Here is a 26,246-nt window from a genome sequence, read left to right as displayed (position 1 = left end):
TATGTGCCTTGTACCTCAGCAGTGTCAGACCCTTCAGTAAGAATGGGAGACAAGAGTGAACGGGGATGAAAAATTCACTGCTACTTTTGTATGTAACGTTAGAGATACTATCTGCAATGTTTTGGTTGCCTGTTTAGATGTGAACAGAACTTCTTGCATGCACTAGTTCTAGTTTACACTGCATGTTACTACTGCCTACTTTAAAGTTATAATTTCTCACGTTACCCATGTTTATTAACGGTGAGTTTACTGAATATAGAGATCTAGGGAACATTAAGTAGTTAGTAGTACTAGGAACCAATTATGTCATGAGAACTGGGTCTCAACAAACACGGACCGTGTTTCCGACGGACAACAACAAAACGGTCCAGCTGAGTGCCAATATATATGTCAATGGTGCCAACTGTGTAGTGAATATTGGTCGTAACTTAATAAAGTTGGGGATTTAAATACATTTTCTTTCGGACCCTTGTGGTTGAAGGGTCTCAGTAGACGGTTAAATGTCTGATGCATCAGGTAGGAAGAAATTGAGTTACAACTTTGACAGTCAGACGGTGCTACACCCCACTAGCTAGCTAGTTTAGCTAACTAACGTTATGTAGCTAGCTAACAGCTCATTTACTCGAAGAAACATTTGTCGAGGCAGAGTTTGACGTGGTATTTAATTTTGCATTTATAGAACTTCCTAAAAAAGAAGAAAAGGAGGAGGAGGTTACACCTGAACCAGAGGTAAGAAAAATAGTTTAACGTCATCTGCAGTTGCGAGACTGTAGCTAGCGTTAGAGTGTTAGATGGGGTTATTGTTATCGTTCCTCAGCCGATTTTCAACTTTTCAAACAATGCAGTGGTCTGTCATGGTCTGACTGACTTACGCAGATCTCGAGGGAAGAAAGCAGCCATTAACAATACGTTTACTGCTCGTAAAATCACTGTTTTTAATGTTATAATGTCTTTTGTAGGAGGAATCGGACGACAGCAGTGGGGAAGAGGCTACAGGAGACACAGAGAGTATGTGGAAACAATGGCTTATCTAGAACATGACAGTGGAGTAGTGCAAACAAGTTCTAGTCTTTATGCATTTGGTAGTACATTATTTAACTGTTATTGTATGTAATGTGTCTCATATACCTACCATACCGCATAATGTACTGCGCATGCGCTCATTTATTTAATATGTCTATTTTTAAAATTGAATTATCAAATAATGATTTTATCTGCAATGCGTAGTGTTGTGTTAATTCGTAAACGTATCTTCATCGTCTGGTTCTCCTCTGTGTTCCTGTCAGTGGACTTCCTGCGGAACCTCTTCTCCAGCACCCTTGGTCTCGGCTCGGCAGACAAAGTTCTGGATGAGCTGACTCTGGACGCAGTGGCACGATACATAAAGAGCGGAAAATGTGAGTCTTTGTTTGCAAAGTCAGCTCATCCATCATGGCTGATAGTGGATTGATTTACTGCTTACAAGCCTGTTATCATAAAGCACTTATTATCTATTTAAGTCAGACATTTCTTCAACCACACAGGTAAAAACATCATCTGCATGGTTGGAGCAGGAATATCCACATGTGAGTGTCTCAGTTTTAATATCACTGAACAAATATTTAAAGTATCAAACGACTTTCAATAATTGTAGTTTTATATTTTTGTTTGTTTGATTTTTAATCTAACCTCAACACCATCTCCACCCACAGCTGCTGGGATCCCTGATTTCCGTTCACCAGGAACTGGCCTGTATGCAAACCTGCAAAAATATGATCTGCCTTACCCAGAGGCCATCTTCCAGATAGATTACTTTAAGGTCTGTGAAAGATTGCTTTGTTCAAAGTTTGAAGAATAACGTACTAGAGTGTATAACCGCTTTCTCAGGATCAACGGTTTTGACACATTATCAGTATATTATTTTTGAACCTTACTTATATCCTGACCAATAAAAGATTTTGCTAATTCAATTAAATTTCAATTCAATTAAGAAGCTGAGAAGCAAGTATTGCTGTAGTGTAATGCCCAGACTATGCCAATTTTAGGTTGTCACTTTTAAGGAAAGGCTCTGAAAGTCATTGACACGGTCAAGTTAGAGTGTTGGGACCTTTACCTAAACTCAAAAACGAAAACAAAGCACACTAAACCTCACGCCATTTTCAATCAGATGAACCACTGTACTATGACTATGACTCCTGTTTTATGATTTTAGGGAGTGCTTACTCCACTTTTTACTGTTGCTTTAATAAAATGCAACATTTCTCTCCTTCTATCACAGAAACATCCAGAACCTTTCTTCGCCTTGGCCAAGGAGCTTTACCCAGGACAGTTTAAGGTACATAACACTTGTTACTGCCTCATATTAATCGTTGGAAACGGTATGAAATGAAAAATACATCATAACATTTAAGCATAAAATGTAACTTCAGAAAAAAATCAACTGCCTTACAGGTGCTTGTTCTCTTGTGGTTTATTTTTTATTGGCGTTTAGCCGACAATCTGTCACTACTTCATGAAGCTGCTGAAGGACAAGGGACACCTGAGACGCTGCTACACACAGGTAGGAAAACCCCAGCTAGACTCTCCACTTCACATACTGTACACTGAATCTTTCTATTTTTGTATTAACATTGACATGTGTGTTCTTTTAGAACATTGACACCCTGGAGCGTGTGGCCGGGCTCGAGGGAGAGGATCTAATTGAAGCTCATGGAACGTTCTACACGTCTCACTGTGTCAGCTTCTGTTGCCGCAAGGAGTATAACCTGGACTGGATGAAAGGTGCCTTTTGAGAGCCTTGGATTGTTGAGAATTTCAGCCATTTGGGACCTAAAACTCCTCCCTTTGCTTTGTAGATAAAATATTTTCTGATGACATTCCCCGATGTGACAAGTGCAAAAGTTTGGTGAAGCCAGGTTAGTGGATCTTTGTCTCTTATTGTTTATTTTAGTTCTATAAGCTTGTCCAATGTAATTTTCGTACTCATTCCTTCATTCCTCTTCAAAGCTGTGTCTTAGAATCTCTTTGTACCTCTGTGTCCCTTGCTTCTCTTCTCCCAGATATCGTTTTCTTTGGAGAGAATCTACCTGTCCGGTTCTTCACTTCAATGAAGATGGTGAGCAGCAGGTGGTGGTTTGCAAGCGTTTGAAGAGAATAGGAATATAAATAAACTCTTTTCACTGTCTTTATCAACCTGACAGGACTTTCCCTGCTGCGATCTTCTCATCGTCATGGGGACGTCCCTGCAGGTCCAACCGTTTGCAGGTCTAGTCGGCAGGTATTGCAGATCAAGTTTCATATTCCTGAAAACTATTGCTGAGCACAGACACTGCTGCGGTAAGAATCTGGCAGTATACTGCAGTCTAGCAGCCAGCCAGGGAGACTGTCCTGCATTATAAAAGATTCCAGCAATAGTCTGTTTCTGAGGAAGATGCTACGGGCACACTCACCCACATGTTGGAGCTTATTGTAGATTGTTGTAGTTATTAAGATATTGTTAAAATAATGGTTTGTCCGCTCTTTCTTTCTGTTCTCTCCTGTGTTTCTTTGTCATTTAGGGTTTCAAAAAGTTGCCCCAGACTGCTTATTAATATGGAGAAGGCAGGGCAGGTGAGCCTTCACCCCCCATTAACCGTTTCCTGTCTTTATCCACACTCTTTTTCTGTCATACATGTTTTTCTTGGATTCTCTGTGCAGCATGTGTGTGTTTGTCTGTGCAGGCTGATCCTCTGTTTGGGTTGTTGGGTTTTGGAGGAGGAATGGACTTTGACTCAGACAAGGCATACAGGTGATACAGAGATGCTGCTGCTTCTTCTCTCCAGCTGTTTTACTATATCACCTTTATTCCCATTGCACCCACATTGTATCTTATGTGGAATTAATATCTGAATGAATCCAATAGAGGTGTGCCAGTCCAATATCCAGTGTAGTATGTTAGTCAAATAAATTGGATCAGAAAATAGGGGAGAAAAGGTTTTCGGGCACGTGCATGCACTGTACTAAAACGTACATTATACAGTTGCACCACCAGAGGGTGCCAAAGCATTATCCATGATGATGTTTTATTGAGATACTTTGTACTATACTACATTTCTGCTATACTCATCATTTAGATTAATATTTAATGTAGTTACTCAGCAAAGCGAGCGGTATACCCGACGTCATGGGAGCGCCCTAACTATTTATATTTGCGCGTGGTGGTCACGACACAAGTTGCAGTCTTCTCCTGAATAGAGGTGTCGTAACTAAAGGCTACCGACTTTGCTATTTCTATGGACTAGAAGAAGAAGAAAAAGATAAACAACGGCAGAACTAGCAACAGCATTGACGTCAATGCTTCAATTTGATTCGATGACCTACTTCGTCGGATCAAGCCTTTCATTCACCATAAAATAGCCCATCTTAACCCAGTAAGTTTACAAGAGAGACTTGCAGTCACTCTGAGAGTCCTGGCATCCGGTTGTCCTCGAACTTGTCCATGCTTCCTCTTTCCGCTTTGTCGTGCGCTGCTGACAAAAATAGAGTGGTGCACTTTAAATCCTGGCGCGCCAGTGAGATCTACGCCATTTTTGACGTCACATTGTCATGCGACAGGTCGGGAATGGCGACTGTAGAGAGTCCTTAACTCATTTACTTAGTAATCACCCAATCACTCAGTAGTCATCATGGTATTCAAACATTGTTACTCGTTCACAATGCCAATGACAAATTGTCCAGTCATCTCTGACAGTGAAAGTTAGCAAAATCCCTTTAAACCCACTAGGCCAGTTGTTGTAATATTTGTATGTGCATCAGTACTGGAACTGAAAAGGTATAATGGAGCCATGTCCATGTTCTAACACCAGTGTCGTTTTTTTCCCTCTCTCCAGAGATGTAGCTCACATCAGTACATGTGATGAGGGCTGTTTGGCTCTAGCTGAGCTGTTGGGATGGAAGGTAAATTACACTATCATCTTCCAAAGAAGATCTTCTTCCTTCTTTAAGCTCATTCAGTTAACCACAGAACAATCAATCACAGTACTGAGGATAAATGGCCTTGGACCATAGTGCAATATTAATACTGTAATCACTTCAGTCAGGAGGAAATTAGGCCAATGTAACCACTGCTGTAATCACAATATACTATCACTGTTTCCCTCATAGGGGTCATTACAGTTTCAAATTAACTCATTTGTGATGGTATGTTTCTATTGTATTAGGTGTTCTACCTCTCTCTCTCATTACATTTAATTTAACAAGTAGTTTGCTCATATGTCAGTTACACAGTATTGTCATCTCCATGTAGGATTAAAGGAAAAGTTAGACATTGTAAGAAATAAAAGGTTTGTTTAATCTGCAGAGAATCATTGAAACCACAATTTATGGTTTTAGGGGGAGTTACGTGCTCTATTTCTGGGTGAAAACAGCTGGGCTTAACGACTTTCCCGGAGTTGTGCTCTTGTTGTGTTGTTGCCAAGTAACTGCTGCACCACGTAACCACAAAATGTTGTTTTTACATTACTGTTTGTGGGTGAATTACACAAACAAGATACAGTGTGTTAATCGGTGAGCTTAAGTGACGTTGATAGGTGGTAGTTTTAACTCTAGAGAGAGCCCGGCTAGTGGTCTTTCCAATCTTTCTGCTAAGCTTAGCTAAACACCGGCTTGCTCTAGTTTTATATTACACGTACAAACACCTTTTAAGGTTCATTGAACATTAATGAGATTAGGCAGAATATCTAGTTATTGGCCATATCAGTAGCTCTCTTCTATAAATATCTGCATGGATCCTCACTGATATAACTAAATAGTGCACCTGCGGTAATTTTGTCCATATAGAACTGCAGCAGAAGCAAAAGGAAAAAGGGGAGCGTTTTTTTGAAATGTCTGTGTAACCTATTTATGATTCTCCTGTGTGATGTTGTGGTCGCAAGTCAACACCGTGGACTGACTTCTCGATTGAACGCAAAGAGCATGCTGTTTTTCTCTAATTTTCTTTCAGTCCCCGTTCGTTCACCAGACTCCTCTGTGTCTCAGTGTATTAGTCGTGTTAAATCCCTTGTCTGTGTGCTTCCACTTCTCTCCAGGAGGAGCTTGAAGAGTTGGTGAAGCAGGAGCATGCCAGGATTGACAGTCAGGACAAGAAAGAGAAGGCCAGTGGGAGCAAAGGAGCAGCAGCCAAGGCCAGCTCTGCATCAGTAGCACCAGAGCCAGAAAAGGAAGAGTAACTTATTAAAAAGCTCCTTTTCTAAAGAAACGCTAATGTAGTGATGTTATTGTTTGGAGTTGGCCCTTAAAGGGAGATGATGATACCAGGGTTTTTGCTTGGAAGTGAAGCTTCGACGGCTGCGGACATTTAATTCTCCTAAACAATCTCACAGGTTATGCTTCTGCTCATTTGCACTTTACTGATATTAATCTACTTTGCTAATTTGTTTTTTCATTAGCTTACATCTTTCTCAGCTGTATATTTATTTCTGAGGAAGTTAACTGGGCAGAGTTCTTCAAGGATGTTTACAGATCTCACAGAGCTTGGGAGGTGGTAAATATCTCTTAAACCCCGGCAGTGTGATTATGAGTTTGCTGAATTATAGAACAAGCTACTATATTGTCTCCAAACCGAATGATGAACACATCTGATTGTGTGATTTGGGCCAAGCCACTTCAACTCTCTTCACTTCTTTGAGTTGTTGATTTCAGTTTAAGCTTCCTCAAAAGATAACCAGGCTATTGTATATTGCCCCCCAAGCCGAAATCTGTTGGTCTGATTGGTCATTGACCTCTTCAAGGTATCACATTTAGCACAAATTGAATTTCCTGATAGGAGAGCTAAGGTAGTTGTTAAATGTAACAGTAGGATAGTTTGTTAATTTGAACTTTTAAAACATTTAAAATTAACACCGTTTTTCACGTTAACCTTCTGCTCCTGTTGGCTTTTAACGGTGTTTATGAGGCAAGTTGTATTTTATTAATCTTATGGAACAACAAACTGTACATGGTGCACAACATAACAGTAACTTTGCACACTCCACAGGCAGGACCATAGTTGATTTTGCTGTTTAATTCATTTTGGATAGTCAAAGTGCTGAAGAAACACAAGAAGGTTAAACTGACAAGAATTCTAAAATAAGGTGTAATTCGGTTCAAGAAGTAGTTTTTAATAGGATACTTTTGGGTTATCTAAAATAGCATGAATTGTTGCATCATGAAATACAGGGGGTGGACACGGTTACATTATCATCTATACCAAATAATGGAAACCAATACAAAAATTCTGCAATAAATTTGACCTTTGTGAAGCTGATAATGTTCAATTCTTTTGTCTGTGTCAGAGGAGCTGATTGAACTCTATGGTCATTTATGTTAGGCCGTTAGTAGCGAATCTTAGTTGTTCTTGTTTGTAGAATATAGAAACTCATTGCACACTGGATTTTAATAAACTATGCCAACATTTGCCGCTAGCATTGCTCAAAACTACAGTGATAAAAGTGTGCTTGCCTTCAGCTCCTAGTTGCTAAGAATTGTCTTCCAATATTAAGATATCTTTAAAAAGCAGAGATCTATTAAAACATTGAATTGGTGCAAGTTGGTCATCACCTTCATACAGATTGTGTTGAGATTGTGTTGGCAGGAAAGGGTTGGAACAAAAAGCGTGACCGCGCTGTAAAAGTATTCTTGCCACGGAAATGTGGACCAATAAACAACACCTCTGTATGCGGTTTCTGTGAAATGCTGGAGTGTTGGACAGCCAGCAAACCAACCTGCGTGTATGTGATATAAAAACAACACGAAACCCCCATTCTGTCTCTCTCAACTATATTTTTAGTATATTAACCTCTATGACTGATGTATTCATCTGTGTGTACATTTCTCCCACAGCTGCAAGATAAAAAAAATCTAACACTTTAAGAACACAGATAATCTCATAGTTGTGTTGAAGTATTTTCAGAAGCATTATCTTTTCTCATCCATTCATCATCTCTGAGCAGAAAACACAGACAGTGCTAAAAGAGAGAGAGAAAAATAAGCATTTGTAGCTCTTTAGAGAACATGCAGTGTCTTTTTACTGCGCACAGAGCTGGGTTAACCACATGCAGACTTTGAGGGGAGGGGACGGCGAAGAAGGTGCAGTGATGAAAATTGAAAGTGTATTAAATTCCAGCATGTACAGGAGACAGAAGAACGTGGCAGCTGTTACGACATTCTGCACATTACAGCAGAAAACTTCTTAAGGATGTGTTTCTGAGTGTGAGCTTCCTATTTTAGCCCTGTTGGCGTTTTGAGCTCTTAAGCAACATCTTGCAGAAAAGAAAAGTTCAAGAGAGAGACAATTGCAACATGCGGAGAAATTTGCCAATAGTATAGAGGAGAAAAACAGCCTAACACATGTAAGTATCAGCCATTTTCATACCACAATAAGCTCGTAGAGTGTCTGACTATTGAAAGTGAATGCTCAAAAAGCCAAATCTTTCATGAAACTCAACACTTTATTGTAATTTTAACCTTGATTTTGTCTCAATCTTTGAGCATGAAGAAAGTAGTCTTAATTTATTTTGTGAAAGTTGTCTACATGTGACTGACATACTGATGTCTTGTTTATTTTCATGGATGCAGACGATTGTACATGCACATAGACGTGTCCATATGTGCGCGTCCAGGGCAATTCACAGTCCAGTTAATGGGACGACAGCCATCCCATGGAGGAGCAGCAGGAAGAGACTGTCGCTGCTAGAGCAGCTGAGGGGCTGTCAGGAGGCCTGGTGCCCCAGGGCCCCCTGGGATAGAGAGGAGGCCCACGCTGCTATCTGTGGAACACCTGCTGGGGTGAGCTGTCCTCCTCACTGCAAAAATCAATGATTCAAAGAGTCTTACCTTTGTTATGTAATTCAACACCCGTCTTCAGTGTGATGGTAAATTAAATCTAATGCAGAGAGAATTCATTGGAGTAAGTCAGATCACTGACTATTCAAGGAAATTCTTGGCATTTTAAAACTTTTGAAATGCCCTTTACACTTAAAAATCCATAAGATGAATGAACTAGTTAATGGAATATAAATATTGACCTCAAGAGATAATATGTACTCCAAAAAATTAATAATTCTACTATTTGGAAAAAACTGAAACCTCCATACTGGTTATATTTTTATGCAATGCAATAAGTCCCAAATTTTAGATTTTGCCTGAAGCATATAGTATTATTGTGACAAAAATCCCAAACCTGCAAAGCTGATCCTAAATATGCTGTCAGACTTTGTCCACTCACTCTGTTTGTCATACAACAAACAAGGGGTGAAAGAATTTATTTGTTAAACATTTACTTATAGTCTTCTTTCCCTGCACAACTTTCCTGTTCATGTTTTTAAGCAAATTTGAGAGGAATTTAATTTGTTTGTGTCCATCTAGCTCCATTTCTGATTATCTTTTTACTTTCTTCATCTCTCTGCATGTCCTCCTACTGTTCCACTCATTTTTATGTAACCTTATCAATAGCATCTTATCAACTCTTGGTTAGTTTACTGCTCATCCAGTCATCCAGTATGAAACTGCGTAGCTTAAAAATGGGTCTCAAGCGAAAGCGAAGCAAAACATAGTTTGCCCGCATGCTTTACTGAAATGTATTCTCAGCCCATGTGAACAATGACATGCACATCTTTACGACACGAAAGTAGTTCCTTTTTCTCTTTGACATCTGATAACACAAACGAACGTTTTTTTTTTTGTGGCTGAATGCAGAAGTAGTGTCAAATAAAAGGGTGTGCAAATGAGGAAATAACATTAAGAAAATGGATACATCAACAGCAAAGAGAGATTGTGAGCAGGACCGAAAATTGTAGTAAAAAGGGCATGTTCGAAAGAGTGACATATTAAATAATTACCCTGAAATACAAAGGCTTAACTGGAGGAGACTACGTAGTCATTGACACGTGAGTATGTGTTCATAGGGAAGTATAAGATTGTTTTTACTGCAAAAGAGAGTTTTATCAATTTGCATAACAGTGTTAAACAAAATTTGTTAATTTATGCTTGAGTGGTTTCCAGTACGTCTTCCTATAAATCAGATGCATGAATGACTAAATGTTGCCCTTATGAATCATGAACCAACAGAGTAATTTCTCATATAACATCTCTACTACCCTACTGCCTGACTGTATATGTGCTCAAAGTGGGGTGACTTGCAGTGAACGTGTCTATTTCTGTGCACAGAGAATGATAGCCACTTCCTGTGTGTGTGTGTGTGTGTGTGTGTGTGTGTGTGTGTGTGTGTGTGTGTGTGTGTGTGTGTGTGTGTGTGTGTGTGTGTGTACTGAATTCAGTTGTGGTGATGTAATGGCATGACTGAGCTGTTGGTTTTATGTACCTGGGGTTGCATGTGCTTTGTTTTACCCAAGTTAATTATGTCTCAACCAACTGTGTTCTCTTTTAGTCACTGTTTCCAAATAAGGCAATGTGTTCAGACCTATAGCCTCTACAAACAGAACATATATGCAGTTAAAGCAAAGTTCAATGTCTTAACTAAGTTCAACAGAAACGTACAGTATATTATGAATAAATCCACTTTTTTATCTTAAGCAACAAAAACACACATTAAGAATTTAAAACCTCAGCTACTCATTCAACCCACTGACTGTCCTCTGACTTTGATTTAAATTTCGCTAAACACTGATTGGTGCATGGAAATAAGTGACATTACCTTGTTCCAATGGAGCCCTACCTTCTTCGAGCCAGTGAAAACTTCAAATACAAAACACAAAATACAGAAATCTTGAAATAACCAAAAGTTTTTTAACTGGTAAAAACTTGCACCCCATTATTCATAGCAAGAAGATGTTTGGGGAAAAAAAATGTTTTATAGAGCCTTAATTAAAAAAGTATTCCTCAATGTACAATTGGTAGCCCCTAATGAGTAAGGAATCTTTGCAAATGTATTCCAAATAGAGCTACAGAATGACAACTATGTCTACAGCACTGCATTAGTCAGGCCTTTATGACCGATGATCCCATGGCTGAAACCATCCCTATGGTCAACCATGGCAGTTATGTATTTCAGTAATGTTGGGTGACGCTGGACAGAGCTGAGCTGAGCCATAAAGAAAATCTTTTCCACGACACGCGACCAAAGAGTTTTCGACCAAAGTTTCAGAGCTTTACTCAATTTACTCAATACTTACTGGCAAGATTTTTTTTCATAGCTTTCAATTGTATCACGGTTTTCATCAGCAGATGGAATTGAGGATGGATCAAAGCCTGCTGTGAAAAGGAACTTAAAGCTGCCATTACTGCCATTGACAATAGCTTTGAATGTGTGGAAATGTAAAGGTGAGGAGTCCTGAGCCGCTGTGGGTCCACACTCAGATTGTATTAACTAGCTTCCATAGAGTTATATCAGCTTTATGAGTGGGCAAACAGATCTGCAGCACTTATCAGCACTTATCAGGAAATTTGCTGTTACTCGACGATTAGTGTGCTTACAACCTGTCATTTTCGAGATCAAATCAATCCAGTCCTATCATAGAAACACTGACTAAGTGTGGATACTTTACCACTCTGTTGGAAATTCAGCTGTCTGTCATTAGTCAGTAGTGTTTCTCTCTTTCCTGCATTGTTGCCATGGTGTCATACCGTGTCTGAGCATTTGAAAGAAAACATCTTCCTGCTTGACAAGCTTGCGTAACACTTCAGATACTGAAATGAGTCATTTGTGTGTCTCCCTCCAGAGTTTCCTGGTTGTGCGAGACTCTGCGACCTCTCAGCCCAGCCTGCTGTGTGTGTCAGCTGGAGGAGAACATGAAGCAGTTGTTGATTATAATATCACAAGCACAGGCACAGGTATGGACCAACTGCATGCAAACACAAACATAATTTTATGAATCATTACATCTGCCGAAACTGACAGATTAGACTAATAAGAAGTTGCAGTAATCCGATCTGTAGTTGTGCTTTCTGCTGTTGAAATTAAAAAAAACTTAATGTTTGCTAACAGTAAAAACCTGGCAAACCTGACAAAGTTAAGAACAGGTGCAGTCGTCAAACAGGCTCTCAAACGGCAAATTCTGTTTCCTTAACTGTGAACTCCCTTCTGGTAACTTACTAATTGATACCTCTTAGTGCTTCTTTAACTAGCTGCATGCCGTGTAGCTAAAATCCCAAGCTGCAGAGACATGGGACCTCTGTAACAACCTGCTCAGCATTGGAAACCCCATGGTATCAGAAAGTAACAGACCTAGTGTGAAGATGGAAGTGATGTTTTTTCTTTAGAAGTTTCCTCTCAGCCTTACTGGTTCAAGCTTCGGTGTGTTTTCCAGGAATATACTTTTTTGACAGAACAAGACACTAACTGTGCCTACTCTTTCTCTGTTTCTCGTGTCAGTCTTCCAGCTGTCTGACTCTCGTCTGTCTTTCTCTGACTTGGCTCAGCTCGTGCTCTTCTACTCTCTTACCAGGTAGGAAACTGTTGCATCACTGGTGCCTTTTTATTTGGATTGAACTTCCATTTGAACTTGGGCTTCTCTAATAGTTTATTAGCAGTATATATGGCACCAACATTGCTATGATTATCTGTTTTTTTCTGTTTTTAGTGCTAACCATGTAAACATCCTAACTCCATCCTAACTTTTAGATTTTTGTATTTTAAATTCTGTTGAAAAGCCTAATCAGCCAGTGGTTTGAACACTGACAAAACTATGGCCCTCTTGGTTTAGTCTGTTTAACAAATGTATTTATCCCTGTCATCTCTTCCTGTGCATCAGGGATGTTTTGGCTGTCTGTCTTTTCATTCCTCGCTGGATCTACAGTGTAACCGAGAGGTCCAAAGATAATCTTGCTCAACTTGAACCCAGTGAGTCCTTTCATCTCTGTGACTTTCTGTCTCATATCTTCTCCCAGAAGCTACCTCAGAAACACAAAACCAGAAAGATATTTTGAAGAACTGTCTTATTTATAATACCTCTCTAATGCAGATACTTGGCTCTTCACCCCGCCTGGCCAACACACAACAGATGAAATGAACCAGAGGGAGCCAAGCAACGTAGTGTGCTCCATACAGGTATATACTCTGTGTGTGTGTGTGTGTCTACAAGTACAGGTGATGGTAACAACTTCCTTATTTACTTGTGTTTGCAAGTAAAGCAGCATGTGTCTCAATACCTTAAAGCTGCACTGATCAACATTTTTATATTAACAATGGATGAAATTAATGTGTGTAATATGGAGACCAAAAACATAGAGCTAAAATAGAATAGAATGTTGGACATGCACTCTCCAGGTGGCCAGAAACAGGACCTTATAAAGTGATTATATATTATTTTTTTGCTTACTTGTTAATATGGATCCCACATCAACTTCTAGGTAAGTCTCGCCCTACGAAGCAGCCCAATTGGTTGGGATTAGGCATTGACCTTGAGTAGTTAAGGTTAGGATAGCCGACTGGTCAGGGAATAGGACCTGAACAAATCGGGTTCCGTTACCTTGCGTAAGCATGGATGCCTGGCCAATAGTAGCGTGTGAATGCTATTGAAGGGCGGGTCTTCCCTAGAAGTTGTGTGGGTTCCATGATAATGCTGCGTTTACAGCTTGTTCCGCTGCACACAAGTGGCCAAAAAAATCTACTAACTATGCTTGAAAGTAGAGGCTTGCAGTGAGTAAAAGCTTATTTTATGCCTACATTCTGGTTAGCTGTGTGTCACAGCATCCTATTTCTTCACTGTGTATGTGTGTGTGTTCCCGCAGCTGACATCCACCAATGGGGCGCTGTGTATCATCAATCCTCTCTACCTTCATGAACATGGAGATGACTGGCTGACCCACAGGGCGAGCGCTGTGCAGCGCACCACACAGCCATCAAATTACAGAGGAGAGCGACGCCTCAGCACCACCAGAACATGGGCAGGGGCGGGATTACAAAGTAAACGAGCCATCTCTTTGGACCAGGAACCCTCCAGTGTGGAGAGTTCTGGTGAGTACTTGTTATTTGCCGCTCCGGACTATCTCTTGGCTGGGGGCTCCATAACATGATATTTTTACATTTTTGTTTGAGTATAAATTCTACATAAAAACTTGTTAATTAGCACACCTTGTACTGTAGGTGGTAGATGCTCTTTGATACCTTTTGGACAGAGTCCGACTATCTATTTCCCCATGCTTTCAGTGTTTAAGCTTTTTTAAATACAACAAGCGCAAACTCACACGCAATTTCACACACTCAATTTGAAACTATGTGGGGAATTGTGATTGTTGTAAAAGTGAGTTATCTAAGCTGCTTTTAAAGTGGGTTCAGTTAAATTCATTGCCAAAATGGTGTTCATAATCCATATTTTCCTTGCCCAGGTCTAATGAGAGCCAAGTCAGCGGATTTACCACGTTGCCCCACAACCCCGTCAACACCAGCTGCTCCAGCAGGGGTGGTTCTCAGGAGACCCAGCAGAGATTCTGCCTCCAGCCCTCCTTACAGAGCGAGCACTGGCAGCCTTTCTTTATTTACTCCATCCAACTCTGAAAGTAAAAATTGTGGAGCGTTTGAGCCGCAGCAACATGGCAGCCCAGTGCCTCAGTCTCCTTACAGGGTGTCCTGGATCGAAGATGGAGTCTGGCTGCCCCCGCCCAGGCCTTCCTCTTTGCTCCACCCCCCATCGCTGGAGCTCGACTCGCTGTCCATCAGCAGCATAGAGGAAGAGCAGGAGCCCCAAACGTCCAACCCTACCCCGCACCACCCTTCTGCGCACCGGTTGGCTGACAAAGTCATCCATCGTCTCTCAGCGGTGGGTCAAGCTCTCGGTGGGCTGGTAAGTCCGAGGAAGAGACTAATCAATCGTGTGCTGGAGCTGAGTGAGCGGAAAGGCGCAGCGTTTGCGGAGGCTGTAAAAGGATTTGTGGAGATGACGTTGAAGAAAGGGGCTGATCCCGAAGGGGTCACAGGGTCAGAGTTCTTACAGGAAGTCAGGTCATCGCTCTCGTCACTGAGGGAGACACTGTTGGACTATCCAGAAATCCAGGCAACGTTGGACAGCATCACTGACATAAATGACTCAGAGATCGGTGAGTGAGCTGACGGTGAAGATTGACAACAAATCAATAAAAATTTACATTTCACTAAAGTGTTTACAGAACATGTGTTATTGTTTTGCATCTCAGTAGATCAATTGTTAGTGCTCCTTTAATTTCTCCTCACATACTTTTCGACCCTCCTATAGACTCCCTTGTAGAGCTTTCCCTCCACAAGGTGGCTCTGAAGCCCGTCTCCGCACACCTCTACTCCTGCATTCATGTTTCCCGGACTAATGACGGCAGCTTCAAGCGTCTGCAAAGCAATCTGCACGTGCTGGAAAAAAACGGGGTAGAGCAGTTAGGGGGATCGGCGGGAGTTGGAGTTCCCGACTCTTTGACCCTGGAGCGGATCCAGCAGCGGTGGACTAGTATGCATGAGGCTTACTCCCCAAACAAGAAGGTCCAGATCCTGCTCAAAGTCTGCAAGAGCATCTATCACAGCATGAGTGCTAATGCTAGCTCAGGTAGGCAGGTGTTTTTTTTTTAAAGAAATTATTACTTTCTTTATTACTGGCATTTTTTTGTCTGTTAATTATTTTTTAAATTCACATTCTGCTCTCCTTTACTGCAGGTACAGCATTTGGAGCAGATGATTTCCTGCCCTGCCTGACATGGGTGCTGCTCCGTAGTGACGTGGTCACCTTACACCTGGACACAGACTACATGATGGAGCTGCTGGACCCCACACAGCTACAGGGAGAGGGTAAAGGCAGACACAAGCAAACACACTGTCATGCTCATAAAAAAACTAATTACCATGCTGATTATAATCATGTAGATCAAAAGATTTAAAATTACATTTAACAAAAATAACATAACATACCTCAAATTGCAAAATATGCGGATAACATTTTGCTCATAACCCTAACCCTAACCCTCACCACTGATTAGCATAATCAGATGTTTTCAACTTATTCTAAACCGCATGAATACTCTTTATATGTAAAAATAACACAAAGTCATACCCACATTTTTCTGGCTATTGCATTGTTTCATCGACCAATGTGTATAATTTTGTGGCATCTAGCAGAGCGGTTGCAACCAACTGACTACTCCTTCCTTGACTCATTTCTTTCCAAGTGTGTAATAGAACCCTGGTGGAGGGTGGGGGTGTGTCCTTGACCAACTGTCACTTTGCTCGTTTGAAAGCCATGATGTCTCTCTCATGGGTGGGCCAAATCCTCTGGGCGGGCAAAGCAGAGAAAGGGGAGGTAACCTTGCTCCTTATGACCTCATAAGGAGGAGATTCATATTAATGTTAAAAAAACTAAAAAGTGACATTTTCATACCATGGGACCTTTCAGATAAAAATACAACAGGCCCCCTCTAACGCCTGTGTTTGGTTTGTCAATTGTGGGTTACAGTAGAAACATGGTGGTGCAACATGTAGAAGTGGTAGAGGACAACCTGCTTCCTAAATATGAAAAGCTCATTCTAAGCTAATGAAAAGACAATTCTTAGTTTCAGATGATATAGAAATTAGAGATTATACACTAACTAAAAACATAATTATGAATATTACATTCCATTTCTGCCAATAGATCCCCCTAAATCCTACACATTGGTCCTTTAGGTTTTAAGCAAACACCTTAAGTAAACTGCTAGGAAGGATTTTGTTCACTAAACTTAGCAATGGTTTGGACGAGTAGCGTGAGCAACTCAATTCTGAGATGTGGTTTTGACTCCAAACTGTGATTATAGAGATGTAGATACTGTTTAATTACAACTACAACTCACAGACCCTCTCCCTTTTTGCATTCCCAATATCAACAGGTGGCTACTATCTTACAACTCTATACGCCTCTCTGTACTACATCAGCAGCTTCCGGCCACGATTGGCTGCTCGTCAGCTCAGTGTCGAAGCCCAACAGTCTCTTAACCAATGGCATCGCAGGCGTACCCTGCACTGCAACCAATCACGGCGCAGCAAGAACCGACGGACCATTCGCAGGCAGGCATATCGGGAGAGGGGCGCGCAGAGCTCTGAGACAGAAACTGAGGAGAAAGAGAAAAGTGGGAAAGATTGTGATTCTGTTAGTAATGACGAGTCACAGCAGCAGAGAGAAAGCCCTGCAGAAGCTCTGCAGCCGCTGAAGGAAGACACGAGCAGTGGAAGAGAAGTTGAGGACGAATCACAGATACCCTCTCAAGCGTCAGACTGTAGTCAGCAAGACGTAACAGGAAGCTAGACTCTATGTGCAGCAGGAGAAGATGATCACAGAGGATTGTAATAGAGAAAAGACGAAGAATGGCCCTTACAGTAATGCAAAGAATGGCCACACATTTTTTGGTCTATATCCACCACGTTCCACTTCCGGGACTGCTCCGTTCCGGCCGGAAATTTCATTGGATGTCCTTCTTTTCGGCCGGATGTCCATTACCTTCTGCTTTCTTTGTGTTGGCATTTTAAACTTGATTTATGAGGACTATGGTTAACTGCTCCTCAGATCTCTGCATGGTAAATCCATCTGTGCAATCTGAATTTTCTGTTGCATGACTAAAGTGTGTGCTCCGTGCCGTAACCGTCGGATGGGCCATCGGCCTTCATTTTGGCCGATTTTACATGTTGAATTCGGAGGGCGGGCAGTCGGACTCAATGACCAATCTGATTGGTGGAGTTTTAAACCTTGACTAGCGAATCAGTGCACTTATGTTAGCATGACGAACGGATCTCAAAATCTGATGAAAATCTTTCAAACTTTGTCGATAAAAAAAAAAAAAACAGACAGATTCAGCAACTGCATGGCCTATTTCTCGCTTAAAATGTTTTCAGAAACACGTTTCAGTGAACTATTTTCGTAAAGTACGAGATCGTATTCTGAACGAGCCGCCATTAATGGTTGGCTTTGAAATTCGAGAGAAGCCAGGACCACGTGACGCGTTCGTCATTTCCAGTTTTCATTTTTTGGGAGACAATACAAATTAGCGCCGCCTGCTGTTATGGAGACGTATTACGTCTCTCGCACGCGCAGAACGTATGCTCAAGTCGGTGTCGCTTTGGTGTGTTCCGAGGCACTTTTTTGACCTCGGGGAGCCGACTGCTCAGTCCGACTGCCTTTTCTGCCGCCGGCCGGCCTTCGGGTTGGTGTGTCAGGGCCTTAAAACAACTTTTGAACGTACACATTCCACCAAAACAAGTTCCTTCCCGAGGCTGAATTGCAGCGACACCGGGACTACGTCCGGTGCTTAGCGCCGTCCATGACGATTGTGATTGGTTTAAAGAAATGCCAATAAACCAGAGCATATTTTTCTCCCATCCAGAAATGCTGTGTGGACTAGCCAGACCCTCTTCGTTGGGGTGGAAGGTCTCGCAAAACGAGACTACACATTTTTTACCTTTTCTCAGTGGGTCCAACTGCCAAAAGCTGCCACATGAACCACCAGCATGTCCCGTCATGCTCCGATTCAACTTCTATAGAGACCAAAGAAAGCTTTTCATTAGTGTAATTAACACACTGCTTTCGGTTAATTATGAAATTGTGGTCGGGATTTCCCCAGGTGTCCTAAAATAAATCTGAAGGAATAATTTAAAAGGGGAAAAATATATATAAATATACACTCACCTAAAGGATTATTAGGAACACCTGTTAAATTTCATGTTAATGAAATTATCTAATCAACCAATCACATGGCAGCTGCTTCAATGCATTTAGGGGTGTGGTCCAGGTCTAGACAATCTCCTGAACTCCAAACTGAATGTCAGAATGGGAAAGAAAGGTGATCTAAGCAACTTTGAGCGTGGCATGGTCTGAGTATTTCCCAATCTGCTCAGTTACTGGGATTTTCACGCACAACCATTTCTAGGGTTTACAAAGAATGGTCTGAAAAAGTAAAAACATCCAGTGTGCTGCAGGCCTGGGTGGCGAAAATGCCTTGTTGATGCTAGAGGTCAGAGGAGAATGGGCAGAGTGATTCCAGCTGATAGAAGATCAACTTTGACTGAAATAACCACTTGTTACAACCGAGGTATGCAGTAAAGCATTTGTGAAGCCACAACACGCACAACCTTGAGGCGGATGGGCTACACCAGCAGAAGACCCCACCGGGTACCACTCATCTCCACTAAAAATAGGAAAATGAGGCTACAATTGGCACAGGCTCACCAAAATTGGACAGTTGAAGACTGGAAAAATGTTGCATGGTCTGATGAGTCTCAATTTCTGTTGAGACACTCAGATGGTAGAGTCAGAATTTGGCGTAAGAATGAGAACATGGATCCGTCATGCCTTGTTATCACTGGGCAGGCTGGTGGTGGCGAATATTTCTCAAATGTCCTCCACAGGGGTCTAACAACCTTTAAAAAATTCAAGGAAGCAGAACTCACTGTCACACTGCCCATACTGAGGCCATAACCTGTGAACACTGCTCTATTTTAAGGGTCATAAGGTTAGAAAGCACTTGCATAAATCAGTTCAAATTTAATGTCATAATTGTAGCTATTGTAAATAAGAAAAGAGCGTATACAAAATGTATTATTATTATTATATTTATTTGGAAACAAATAAAAGTCAAAGTTCATGTTTGGAGGCTATTAGATTTTGTGTGGTGGAATTGGAATTGTTTTATATGCTGATTAACTTATGTCATTTGTGATTTGTAAATTATTAACATTCATATTAACATGAAAGTAACAATGTGCAAAAAGAGTACATTAATGAAACCAACAAACAGTTTTGGTTGTACGGCTTGCTACCGCTCTCATCAATACCATTTCCAGCAGCAGCTCTATCCCTCTTGTTTAATTGTTATTATAGCAGGTTATTTAACATCACTTAGTACAAAATAGTGTTTTATCGGCTTGATGTGGAGTTCCTCTGACTCCAAAATGGCTGAAAAATCTGTAAATTAAGCTTTTTTTGCCTGATCATGGTGCCTTTGTTTAAGTGCTATAAAGCATTTTTCTACAAGAGCATGTCCTTTGTGTTGTTTCTGTTCTTCTTCCCTAACAAGCTCTTTCTTATTCCCTATGTCTGAATATAATGCTGTTGAACTGAGTATATGCCTTTTATATATATATATATATATATATATATATATATATATATATATATACACATACACACATACACACACACTGTTTCTTCTTTTAGTTTATCAGGACTTTGCAAAGACAAGTTAACTTAGTGCCTCACAATAAATCCCCAAACAACATAAATGTGTCTTCTCTTTGAACCACTAGAGGGCAGCATTACACCTCCTGTGAGATGTACAGCTTGTATCCTCTTGTTATATTACGTTTGCAGAATATACACAGGTTTGGTTTTTAATTGATAGAACAACGTATCACTGTATTTGTATTGGTGAATTGAACAGAAAAAAAGAATACAATCCTGAGAAACTAGATCACTGTATTCAGCACCTCCTGTCTGGCTAGTGGGTCCCTACTTTTGGATTTTCACACACACACACACACACACACACACACACACACACACACACACACACACACATGCACACACACAAGCACATGCACATGCACACAAGTTACAGTTGCTACATAGGTTTATTTGCTGAAGGGAGTTGAAGTAATTGTAGTAGGCTGTTGAAGTCAAAGCACCAACAAGGATTGTATGTAGGCGATAAAGATGAAGCTCTGGAAAAGTTTAAATTGAAAGGAACACATTTAGGGGAAATATAAGTACAACAAGTGTAAATTGATGTATAACATTTGAACAGCAGCTGGACATTGAAAGGATTTGAACGAGCAGTTTAGATTGAGACACTATAAACGTTTTTTTAAGTTAGCACTGATAACATTTGAAATGACAGTTGAAGTGAGGTCATGTGGTCAGAAGTGAAGCAGGCGTTGCAGTGATAAAGAAGCAATTTAGTTGAAGTTACAGTTGAAATTGAATCACAAAAGGCTAGTTAAAGTGGCTGTTAAAACTGAAGCACTGAAAGTTTAAGCATTTAAAGTACGTAATAACTTAATTTTACATGCCTCCTCTTTTAAATGTATTTAAAAAAATACTGAATTGTCTGCTCTTTCCTTTGCTCCTTTTCTTTTTGAAAAGCACTTTGAGCTGATTTTTTGTATGAAAGTTGTATTAATACAGTTTGCATGGAGGGGAAATAAACTGGCAGTTGAGGTTAAAAACATTTAAAGGTCCAATGTGTAGGAATTTCTCCCATCTAGCGTTGAGATCATATATCAACTCTCTCTCACCACGCAGTTCAAAGTACGTAATACAGCTACGGTAGCCTTCACACTTCAAAAAGCCGGTCTCTTGCTCTTTTCAATATCCCTTTTCTTTTTCTGGGCGAAGAAGAAGACTCCTGTTCCTGAAATTTGGAATTTGAATATGTGTGGTCCTCCATGTTTCCTCCTTCAAACTTGCCGGGGCTGGGAAGCCACGATACCCATTAGCAGCATTAGCAGCACCTGTGAGTTTATCATGTGACAGCGAAAATCAAGTTCAAGTTTCAAGTTTATTGTCATATGCATATTAGTGTACGAAGTACCACAGCAATGAGATACAATGTGCCTTAGCACTCTCTCAGCACCTATCAATAATAACAATTTTAAAAACATAATAGCATTAAAAACATTATAAAATATCCAACATAATATACATAAATGACTAAGTTCATTAATGCGAAAGGCAGAGCAGTATGTCCTGTATGTCCCTTACCGGCTAACGTATTTCAAGATGGCGCATGAATATGGAGCGTCTACCCCAATTCATGCGAATGCAAATGTAAAATTTCAAGCCAAAAGGAAGACTTGGAATTGATGTTGGTGGTAAATATTCATGAAAAAGGACAAGTTTGTGAACGGGCAACACAGATTTTGATAATGAACAACTAAACACGTTACACACTGGACCTTTAAACAATTGAAGTGGCAGTGAAAGCGTCTATAGTAGTTAAACAAGCAGTAAACATTGCAGCACATATAAGGGAGGCTAAGTAATGTTGATGCCCAGAACGCAATTAAGATTAAAGGAACAAGCCAACTTATTGGGACTTTAGCTTATTCACAGTAACCCCCAGAGTTAGACAAGTCGATACATACCCTTCTCATGTCCGTGAGTGTTGTAACTGTTTGACGCCCCCAGCGCTATTTAAAACCTAGCACAGATCCTGCAGGTAAAAGGTTCCAACTAGCCTACTGCTCCCAATAAGTGACAAAATAACGCCAACATGTTCCTATTTACATTTTGTGATTTGTATAGTCACAGGGTGTACAAATAACAAGGTCACTATGGTTTTACTATCTAGTAATGGTGTGTTCTTTTTGTCCACCGAAGTCGTTTTACGAGTCGTTTTCTGGAGTTACGACCCGGAAGTTGCAAAAAGAACGCCCCCGAGGTCGTATTTACGACTCGTCAAGTCGTCTGAACTCAGAGGACCCCGAGCTCACTTTCAAAGATGGCTACGTCGTGCATCACACGTAGTAAACATTGTGGTTTTCTACAATTTTAAGCACTTTTGTCTTTGTTGTAACCAAATGAAGAAGTCGTACACATAGCGTTGTATACTGCTACCTATAGGCATGTCGCTACAGTCTTATTAGGAGTTAAATACCGCCTGATTAGTTATTTTGTAGCTTGTGCAGCTGAAATTGGCTAGAGACGCTTGGTTGCTCTATGGCAACAATGGCTTTAAGCCGAGTCTTGAGCAGAAAACAGAGCAGTAGCCTAACGTTAACGTTAATCAAAACGTAATTTTCATGTATCAAACTGTGAAATATATGTGTGTAATATGTCAATAACTGGGTGAATAGAATCCTAAATGTTACTAAAAATGTTACAAAAATCCATATTTTCTCCGAATCGTAGTATTGAACAAAAAGAACGCAAAAACCCGCGGTTATTCGTTTTTCGACACGGATGTGACGTCATGCTCGAGCTACTAGTCGCGATTACAAGACAAAAAGAACGCACTATAATTGTTGACTCTATTACTCCAACTCTGATCGAACTCCAGGCAAACTCTCTGCTCCTCACCACAGGGCTTCTGGTGCTGCTAGCAAATCACTCCGACCAAGTAGCAGAAGTAGCAGTGCTTCGCCTTTCTGAGAATATAGTTCCCAGTTTGTATATGGTTAGAAGACGGCTGTCTCATGTGACCTTGTTATTTGTACACCCTGTGACTATACAAATCACAACATGTAAATAGGAACGTGTTGGCGTTATTTTGTCACTTATTCGGAGCAGTAGGCTAGTTGGAACCTGTTACCTCCAGGATCTGTGCTAGGCTTAGCTAGCGCTGGGGGCATCAGGCAGAGTTACAACACGCACAGAGATGAGAAGGGTATGTATCGACTTGTCTAACTCTGGGGGTTACTGTGAATAAGCTAAAGTCCCAATAAGTCGGAGTGTTCCTTTAAATTTGATTAACTGCTGAATAATAAGCACTTTAAGAAGTTGCAGTTGAAGCAACAGTAGAGGTTCACACACATAAAGGAATTGAGTTAGCCATTGACATTGAAGCAAGTGTGTTGAAGTAATGACTGAAGTTGAAGCACTTGTAGAAACTGAGTGATTGTTGTAGGGTAAGCGCTTTAAAAGAATTTGAAGTGAAGGAGGTTAAGTAAAAGGTACAAAGGTAAGCTGTTTAAAAGGTTGAAGGAGCTGCACACATTAAAACAAATAGGAGTTGGAGAGTGTTTGTTGGAAGTGGAGTAGCAACATTTAAGTGCAACAACTTGTCATTACATCTATTTTACTAGATTATATGTTAATTTTTGGCATTATTTTAGTTTTTAGTTTTATTTCCTACAATAAAGATTTTACATTTTTGTCAGTAATTAGCAGCCTGTAATTCCAAAAGTGTTAACAGTAAAGTTAATGAATGCACATACATTGGGCATGTACACATGCAAATAGTTATGCAGGGGGGCTTTATGTAAATGTATGCACAAACACACATGCGCACGCGCACACACACACACACATACACACACACACACGCACTTACACACGCATGTACACACACACACATATGGAACTGTATCATCGCTGCATTCTAACTGACCGAGCCAATCAAATTTGCCTAATGAGACATCTGGCATTCTGCCTGCATGTGGATGTCAAGCCTAGAAACAGCTGGGCTTTTACACACACACACACACTTTCTCCTATCACTTTATCAGTGCTGTCAGGTCTGGTGGAAGACTGAGAAGGAAACAGTGATACATGATGGATCACACATTTATTGAGCAAACACACACAGAGACACACACACACATACACACACAAACAGAGCAAAATGTAAGGAAGCATTAAGGAAGGAGTTGTGGTCAAGACTATACTGGCCAGTGCATAGTGTCACACACTCATTCTCCCACACACAGTTCTTTCACACATGTGATATATTATGCATACATGAGTGTGTGTAACACACTCACCACAGTCATAAATTAGATATATGGCAGCGGTGGCGGCAGTGGAGGAGGGGGTTCGCAAAGAGGAGAAGAGGAGTGTGTGTATTTGTGTGCATGTGAAATGAGGAGGGGGAGTGGCGCAGATGGCTGTGGCCTGAGGCATTCGAGGTACTGCAGCTAAACATGGAGACTGCAACACACACACACACACACACACACACACACACACACACACACACACACACACACACACACACACACACACACACACACACACACAGAAGATTAAGTGTTGGGGGCTACTCACACATACAAACACTTCAACATATACTGTATTGAATGACAACAGAGGAAACAGAGAAATACAGTGGCACTATTAGTGTCCATATCTAGGAGAAAAAAAAACTCTTACAACTATTATGAGTCAATAAACTAGTAAAAGACAACAATATGCAGATTTTGGTGAAAAGGATTTTTGAGAAAAGTTAAAAATATTAGAACAAAACAGTGTTTGATTAACAATTGTTGTTGCTCATCTTCAGGGGTGGAATGTAAATAAGATTACATTTACTCAAGAACCCTATTTACCATATCATGCTTCTTTATACTTCTACTACAATTCAGAGTTAAACATTGTACTTTTTACTTGACTACATTTATTTGACAGCTATAGCTACTGGTTACTTTACATGTGAACACATACTACTGTATGATAAATTGTTATAGATTAAACTACCGGTTCATAAAGTAGTTCAAATAAGCTTGACCTCAACCAGGTACAACAGTTAAATGCTGCTTACGCATTGATTTATCAGTAATAATAATCAAATAATACAATATGATATTGAATAATAACTCTCACAGGAGCCATTGCTCTAAATTATGAGTCTTTTTATGTTTGATAATAATGTCTATATTACTAGCTTACATATTTTTCTTACACATTCTCCCACTAGGAACAGTTTTTAAAAAGCATGGCATCTCCTATCATCTTTATGCTGATGACTGTCAAATTTATATGCCAATCAGAAACCATGAGGGCAGCCCCCTGACACCCCTACTTGACTGTTTAAATGACGTCAAAGAGTGGTTGGCCCAAAACGATTTTAAACTAAATGAGAGTAAAACAGAGATTATGCAGTTTGGCCCCACTAATCCCATGATAGATTTGGGCCCCCTCAATAACTTTGTGCGTCCTGTGGTAACTAACCTTGGGGTAAAAATAGACAGTGATTTTAAATTTAATAAACAAATAAATGCAGTAGTGAAATCTAGTTTTTATCATCTTCGCCTTTTAGCCAAAGTTAAACCGTTTTTGTCTTTTAGCAGTTTTGAACAAGCTATACATTCTTTTATTTCTTCTCGTTTGGACTATTGTAATGCACTTTATATCAGTATAAATCAAAACGCACTCTCACGCTTACAGTTAGTCCAAAACTCTGCAGCCCGACTTTTAACAGGAACCAAAAAGCGCGCGCATTTAACTACAATTCTTGCCTCATTGCATTGGCTCCCTGTTAGTTTTAGGCTTGATTTCAAGATTTTATTGTTTGTTTTCAAAGCTGTGAGTGGACTGGCCCCATCATATATTTCGGACCTCATCCAAATTCATACGCCAGCGCGGACACTGAGGTCAGAGGGCCAGCTCCAGCTTGTGGTCCCCAAGTCAAGACTTAAGACTCGGGGGGACAGGGCCTTTTCTGTGGTTGGACCTAAACTCTGGAATGCCCTGCCTCTCCATGTCTGAACTGCCCCTACAGTTGAGTGTTTTAAGGCATGTCTAAAGACACACTTTTATTCTTTGGCTTTTAATTCTGTGTGAGTTATGTGGTCCACTGTGGTGTTTATTCTTTCTTTTATTCTTTCTATATTTTATATATTTTTAAACTTGATGTTTTTATTTTTGTTTAAATAATTTTAT

The 26,246-nt window shown here is 40.4% G+C and overlaps 2 protein-coding genes across 7 annotated transcripts; both read left to right on the top strand.

The window, feature by feature from the left end:
• The first annotated feature begins 330 nt into the window (after positions 1-330).
• sirt2 (sirtuin 2 (silent mating type information regulation 2, homolog) 2 (S. cerevisiae)) lies at positions 331-7,261 on the top strand. Of its 2 annotated transcripts, XM_039780820.1 has the most exons (16): positions 331-516; positions 680-729; positions 960-1,008; positions 1,287-1,397; positions 1,524-1,565; positions 1,692-1,798; positions 2,258-2,314; positions 2,471-2,539; positions 2,631-2,760; positions 2,835-2,894; positions 3,039-3,094; positions 3,180-3,256; positions 3,537-3,588; positions 3,699-3,766; positions 4,848-4,914; positions 6,045-7,261. In XM_039780820.1, exons 1-16 carry the CDS (start codon positions 501-503, stop codon positions 6,183-6,185), a joined length of 1,152 nt encoding a protein of 383 aa, XP_039636754.1. In that variant the 5' UTR covers positions 331-500; the 3' UTR covers positions 6,186-7,261. The 2 variants fall into 2 exon arrangements, with proteins under 2 accessions (XP_039636754.1, XP_039636762.1); XM_039780828.1 differs by lacking the exon at positions 680-729.
• A 139-nt stretch (positions 7,262-7,400) lies between these two features.
• rinl (Ras and Rab interactor-like) lies at positions 7,401-17,719 on the top strand. 5 transcript variants are annotated; one of them, XM_039780796.1, is made up of 11 exons: positions 7,401-8,345; positions 8,572-8,781; positions 11,673-11,784; positions 12,326-12,398; positions 12,705-12,793; positions 12,915-13,000; positions 13,684-13,909; positions 14,281-14,988; positions 15,144-15,461; positions 15,569-15,700; positions 16,771-17,719. In XM_039780796.1, exons 2-11 carry the CDS (start codon positions 8,602-8,604, stop codon positions 17,184-17,186), a joined length of 2,340 nt encoding a protein of 779 aa, XP_039636730.1. In that variant the 5' UTR covers positions 7,401-8,345; positions 8,572-8,601; the 3' UTR covers positions 17,187-17,719. The 5 variants fall into 5 exon arrangements, with proteins under 5 accessions (XP_039636730.1, XP_039636720.1, XP_039636714.1 ...); XM_039780786.1 differs by having other exon boundaries at positions 7,401-8,449; XM_039780808.1 differs by lacking the exons at positions 7,401-8,345; positions 8,572-8,781 and adding exons at positions 9,678-9,881; positions 11,179-11,274.
• The last annotated feature ends 8,527 nt before the right edge of the window (positions 17,720-26,246 follow it).

The sequence above is a fragment of the Perca fluviatilis genome, chromosome 2 (genome assembly GCF_010015445.1).
Source record: "Perca fluviatilis chromosome 2, GENO_Pfluv_1.0, whole genome shotgun sequence".
Taxonomy (NCBI): domain Eukaryota; kingdom Metazoa; phylum Chordata; class Actinopteri; order Perciformes; family Percidae; genus Perca; species Perca fluviatilis.
The sequence above is the reverse complement of the archived record's forward strand: the minus strand, read 5'-3'. Positions and strand labels throughout refer to the sequence as shown.

Coding starts and splice junctions, on each gene's coding strand:
- sirt2 (XM_039780820.1), top strand. Junction 2,540..2,630: donor TGAGACGCTGCTACACACAG/GTAGGAAAACCC, acceptor GTGTTCTTTTAG/AACATTGACACCCTGGAGCG. Junction 2,895..3,038: donor CAAAAGTTTGGTGAAGCCAG/GTTAGTGGATCT, acceptor CTCTTCTCCCAG/ATATCGTTTTCTTTGGAGAG.
- rinl (XM_039780780.1), top strand. CDS start 8,545: ATGTCTTGTTTATTTTCATGGATGCAGACGATTGTACATGCACATAGA. Junction 12,794..12,914: donor TCTTGCTCAACTTGAACCCA/GTGAGTCCTTTC, acceptor TCTCTAATGCAG/ATACTTGGCTCTTCACCCCG. Junction 14,989..15,143: donor CATAAATGACTCAGAGATCG/GTGAGTGAGCTG, acceptor ACCCTCCTATAG/ACTCCCTTGTAGAGCTTTCC.